Source organism: Atractosteus spatula, chromosome 8, assembly GCF_055471065.1.
Source record: "Atractosteus spatula isolate fAtrSpa1 chromosome 8, fAtrSpa1.hap1, whole genome shotgun sequence".
NCBI lineage: Eukaryota > Metazoa > Chordata > Actinopteri > Semionotiformes > Lepisosteidae > Atractosteus > Atractosteus spatula.
The window spans coordinates 45,027,773-45,033,772 of record NC_142713.1 but is presented as its reverse complement, the minus strand read 5'-3'; the positions used below and the strand labels follow the sequence as shown (position 1 = coordinate 45,033,772).

Genomic DNA, 6,000 nt, shown 5'->3' with positions numbered 1-6,000 from the left:
TTATATTTTAACATATGCGTCAAGGATCAGTACTTTTACAACCGCAAATATTCCTCATTTTGTAGAAATAATGTCGGTAAAATACAACAATATAGCTCTAGGTCTGTACTGTGCTGTTATCTTGCCGGAAAAAAAAAGATTAAACTTTTTTTCTTTTTTTACTGAACTATCTCTTCCACATTTGCACTTCTTTTTTTATCCAGCCGTCACTGACGGCTGATGCCGAAATGAGCCGAATGTGACGTCAGGTGCTTCGCAAGTCCCGTGTCGCTGACTGGCGAAGGAAAGGAAAAAAAAGCAACAAGAAGGAAGAGCAATGGCGACATTGGATCGCAAACTGCCCAGTCCGGATGCGTTCCTGTGCAAACCCTGGTCCACCTTTATCGACGCAGCTAAATTACACTGCTCTGACAGTAAGGACCCGGCATAATAAAGCTTGTTTTCCACGCAGAGTCATTCAAATTGTGCTCCAACGCTGTTAAATTGTTAGAGTGGCCACTGGTGTCCTCCATGCTTCTCTTTTTATAATAAATACACAGCCTGAGAAATCAAATAAGTATGTAGAATCAAAGGGGTTCACAGTTTGCTGCTGTTGAGTTTTAAGTGTCGCCGTGTTTCCCGTTGAAACGTTATCTCTGTATTAAGTATCTCTGTGACAGATGTCCTGCACTGCTGTCTGCTCTGTACTGTAGCCGTACGTTCGCACCTATGTGGGCCAGGTACACAAAATAACTGAGATTAGGCAATTCACTTTTCAGATTTACTTGGAGAACACTCCTGACTTTTCTCTCTTTGCGTTTGTCCGCAGATGTAGATTTAGAAGAGACTGGCAAAGAGGTTGGGAAAGGCAGGGAAGTGATGAGACTCAATAAAGAAGGTAAGTTGAGAGGCGAATGGTGTTAATTTCAGACTCTTACACACAGGAGGCTTGGAGTAACGCACTGACAACGCGTTACAAGAACCAGGCACACTTTCCAAGTCCTTACAACCTGGGTTTTGTGTGCGAGTTTGCCCGATAAACTTCGCCATAGAATAAACTTTGCCGCTGCGCCGCTCGAGTTTCACTACAGCTGTGGACGGAACACGCAGGGGCTGCTTGCCGGTCTGCGAGACCTCCAGCGTGATGCTGGCGCACCGGTAGCTGGCTTTCAGCGTGGCACTACAGAGAAGTCATGATTAGGATCAGATATTAGTAATATGCCTCTCGGAGATGTACGACGCTCCGTGGGCTGTGGAAGTGTTCAGGAAGGTGCGATTTAACATGCGTCATTTTTTCCCCTGCCAATAAGCTGACGTCTATTGGGGAAAAGCTCTTGCTATGTTATTAGGGCATCATAAGGTTGAGTTTATAATCCCTCAGCTAGCAGCAGGTCGTGGCGTTTTCACTTCAAGCTTCACAGTTTTCTGTGGCAACCTGTAAAGAGTTTTAGTAGTGTTGCTGGTGGCGTAGCAAACAGGTTGTTCAAAGTCCTGTCCCTGCAAAGATGCTTGTCATACGCAAATAGCCACACAGGTTTGAAAGAAGTTCTGCTTATTTTACAGCTTTACAAAGCACTACTGGAACTTCGATGGGGTTAAAACTCTGTGGTAGCTAATGCAAGGTAGGACTGCTTTCAGAGATGACATAAATGAGGTCTGTATCCTGTTTGTTCATTCTAATGGATAATGTATTCAGGAGATTAATTAGAGGCATCTAAGAGGTTGGTCAAGGATAGCTTTTACATAGTGTCAGTGGAGTTTAGGTCTAGTGATTGGGAGAATATGGCAGAGTTGTGACACCTTACTGTTTCTTTGCATTGGACTTGATTGTGTGAACTGGGACATGATCCTTCATGTCCTGGCTTCCTAGGACAGATGACTTTCGACATGCACAGCACAGCTACTTCCTTGAGGCTCTTAATAAACTGGGCAGAACCTGTTTGTCTTTGCAGTCCATCAGGTGTGACAGTCCAGGGGTCCAGATAGAGCCTCATACCGTAAGAGACAGGCCACATGTTAGCTCTTTATTACTGTGAGGACCATATCAGCCTGCTGATGTCTAGTTACTGGATTGGTTATTTCTATAGAATTAAAAACAAACCATTGAAAACTATAAAAGGCCTTTTTTCTATATAAGCAATGGCAGGTGTGCAATTTTAAAATAAGCACTGTCTGTAAACTCGAAGCATGATGTATTTATATTCATAGTATGAATATGATACCATATAATTAACATTAACAGAAGGAAATTCTTGTCTCAGTGTAACATTATGTTTTTCATACATTATGGGTAGCACAAATGAGAATAGCTGCTGAATTAGGAATAATTCGCATTTACATATTATTTTACTGATAGACTTTTCCAACCCACTGACATTTGTACAGCTGGGTGTTTTACTGGCATAATCTGAGAGCAGTACTTTATGTGGGAGTACAACAGCAATGCCACCCCTGGGATTTGAACCCACAACCTTCTAGTGATGAGTCCAGAACCCTAACCACTACTTCACACTACTGCCTTGGGAGAGCTGGCTGGAGTTTACTGATGTTCTTTTTTCCGTGTATACATCTTGTGAACAGATCTGAATCATTTGCGAGCTGCATTAGAGAAACCAACATGTCATAGAGCAGGTCTCCAATTAATGTGTTGCATTATTGATAAGTGAGGCAACTCCTACCAGCAATGCAGTGCCACAGCTTTGCAGGGCTTCCGTTGAAGTCCAAGCACCTCCTTACTTGAGCCTGTATATACAGTACATATTAGCCAAACAATTGGTTCTGAAAAAGTTATGCTACGTACAAATGCACCCTATTCAATTTCAGAATCCTCTCTTTCTACCTAAAAAGGCTGAGATACTGTACTGCTTACCCAATTAAAATTTTGGTTTTTAATTACATTGTACAATTCTGGAATCTCTATGAATTTTATCTAAAAGATGATTGGTGTGGTGTATTATTTATTGTTCATGAAGACAAGCTACTGTTTTGTAAGAGTTATATTTAGTTTATAGCCTAATGTAAAAACAGGAGAAAAACTAATTCACAGTACTGCACACAGCAACTCCTTCATGCTTTTAGCAACAGATTGTTTACATATTGAGTATAATATGGCAATAGTGTTTGCATTTCATACAAGCCCTGTCTAGGTGGAAAACTACGGTTCCTGAGGAACCGTACCATAGCCCAAATTCATTTACACATAAATACATCCATTCTTAACCATAACTAGAACCATGTGAATGGTGGAATCTTCATTGCATGCAAAGACATAATCCCTACTTTTCCTAAAGTAAATTCCTTTGTGGTTGGTGTAATTTGCATATTCAGTTCCACTCACAGTTTTGAGATGTTCAGTTCTGTGTTTTAGTCAGTCTTTGCTATTATCCAACTCGCTGTTTGTGATCTGTATAAAGGTGTGGCTTGTAGCTTGTTGCACTTGAAGTTCAGCAGGGGAGGGAAAGGTCCCTATAGATGTTTATTAACTGTAAGAAAGGTAGTAGAAATTGCCCATTCATGGAGTAAATTTGCTGTTTCATAGAAGAAAAGCCACAATATTCTCCTTGAGAAATATGAAATGGGAATCTGTCCCATATAAGAGTACTGTAACTGGAGTGCTCTAACATTGTATAGTTTTGTATAGTACCATTTTAAATGTTGAATTAATGAATAAAAAATCCTGCATATGTTTCTGATAGATCTACTTTTTTACTTACTTTATCTCAATAGTAGTAAGTACATTTTGTATTGTAGGCTTTTAACAAGGATCTGTTAATGGCTTTTTGAAGCAAAGTTATGAAAGTTGTTCCTTATTCAGCACAAAAGAAAACCTGTACTTAAAATAATAAATCGCTATAGAAGCTGACCTATAGTTTTTTCTTGGAAAATGTAAGAAAAGCTTTCTCTCAGTTATATCCTTGAACTGAAAATATCACATTTGCTGAGGCAAGGGATTGGAATAAAAAATAAAATCCTAATCCCGCACCACTTTAAAAACAGTGTATAAATAATGTCTTAAAAACAACTGTAATAAAAGAACATATGAGTGAAGTAAGATGTTGATCTCAACGCATTTCATGTTTCAACTTCTTCAGCTAATAGTTAAATCAGTTTACTATAAATGTTGTTTTCATGTTTATTTAAAAAAAAACATTATGGTAAAGGCCTACAGAATCTTTGGCTATTATAAATGTTTCTTTCTGTATCACCTTCAGATAGGTGTAAATGAGAAGATATAGGTTAACTGTTTCCTTACACGAGAAGGAACAATCTGAAAGGAAAGAAATAAATACTTAGTTTGTTTTTGTTGATGACAAATATATTCATGGGTAGACTAGTTTATTTTGCTCATACACAAGTGCATGAATGTGTGTATTTAGAATAGCTGAGAACTAGGCCACTGAATTTGTATTTGTGATCATGTGATGATGTGAGTATACACCATTCTGCAGAAGAAGTTAAGAGTGCCTCTACAGTTTTCAAATAAGTCCCTTCTTTTCTCATTCTCTGATATCGTATTTCTTGGTAGAGAGTTTTGTGTGTGAATTGGAGTATTATTGAGTATGAAATTAACAGAGAAAGAGTCAAACTTGCCCCCGCGGCAAAGCTGGGGAGCAGCCTAGCGTTTGCCATGCTAGCTGGCCACTCACCTTTCACTCGGTGCCGGTTACCTTGGAAACAGATTCCGACAGAAAATCTGCATCACCTGCAAGCAGTTTCCACCTATATCTGGTGGTGCACTTAAGGACAGCTTTGACATGGTTTAGGGTATTGGTATAGAGTCTGCTCTTGAGTCTACTGGGAGCCCCCCTGTATTCCTAGTCTCAGGCTCCTGAGTTCTCTAGTTCCCTGTTTTGTGCTGTGTTTTGGATGTTGGACCCTTGCCTTGTTCTTGACCTAATCTCCCCTACATTCCCTTGGAGCTTGGTCCCTACAGTGTTTTCCCGACTTTGACCCTCGCTAGTTTCTGACCAGGAACTCTGGACTGTTTGCCTGTACCACTGTGCTCTGCCTATTTCCCCCAGTCTGCTACAGCTTCGTCTCTGGCTCTCTCAGCTGTCTCACCCAGTGAGTGGGTTCACCTTACGAAAAAGAAAAAACACTGCTGCACCAGGTGATCTGTCGATTTGTCCGACTTCTCCTCAACCTGTTTAAACCACAAGCTTTATACTCACATGTACTTGTAAATAGCCCTCCTAGAAAGTAATTGTATTTTGCTCTTTTTGGGTGGTTCTCAGACTGACCGACAGCATGAAGATATGGTCTGGTTAAATTCAGACTTATGCCAGGCTCTTACAGATGGGTATGTTGGGTATCCTTTATTGTGCTCTGTTTTCAGTGGCCATGTCCAATGATGCTTGTTTTAGTTTTGTTGCATGTTCCTTTTTGAGGTGATTTTGCATAAATCTGCCTCGTTCTTAAGGCCCTTGACTATTAACCTAGGTAATTAGGAATAGCATAAAAGGCCTGTTCATGTCCTTGCACATAATTCATTAGGATTTCCAGTTAGGATGAGGATCATTTCATTATAAATAATCAGGCTTGCTGTAATTATGGTAATACTGATATTACCATATTTGAAGATTGTGTATCTTAGTTGTACCTTTTGAACTTAGTTTTTGAACTTTGCTCATTCTGAACGTAATTAGCTTCCTGGTCACAAAATCCTATTTCTGGCTTTGAAATTGAACTATATGACATTGTGTTACTGTCTAACGGTTGACTGGTTTGGGGCCTATGATTAGCTATCCATTTTGCTGAAGAATCTTATTCATGGAGGTATATTAAGACATTTTGTGAAATCATTTTGTCCATTCATCATATCACTTTTTCTAAAGTAATTTTATTGAAGGAGTATTATTCATAATGATATATTTTCTTTACGTGAACATGCAAATACAGATGTTATTAAAATGGATGCAGGTAATCTTTGTGTATATAAAATACATTTGACTGTACATATAGGAAATTACCACTTTAAAATACAACATCCTTAAACATTTGCTTTGTTTCAGAACCACTTGT

The 6,000-nt window shown here is 39.2% G+C and overlaps 1 protein-coding gene across 5 annotated transcripts in view; it reads left to right on the top strand.

Annotated features, from left to right (window-relative positions):
- The first annotated feature begins 288 nt into the window (after positions 1-288).
- Positions 289-6,000, top strand: part of LOC148829668 (ataxin-7-like protein 1) — a 52,671-nt gene continuing 46,959 nt past the window's right edge. For 3 of the 5 annotated variants that reach the window (XM_088923834.1, XM_088923833.1, XM_088923832.1), the window contains exons 1-2: positions 289-413; positions 809-877. In XM_088923834.1, coding sequence (XP_088779960.1) covers positions 317-413; positions 809-877 — 166 coding nt within the window. In that variant the 5' untranslated portion in view covers positions 289-316. Of the gene's footprint in view, positions 414-808; positions 878-6,000 lie in introns of those variants that run through there. The other 2 variants (XM_088923836.1, XM_088923835.1) reach the window with 2 other exon arrangements.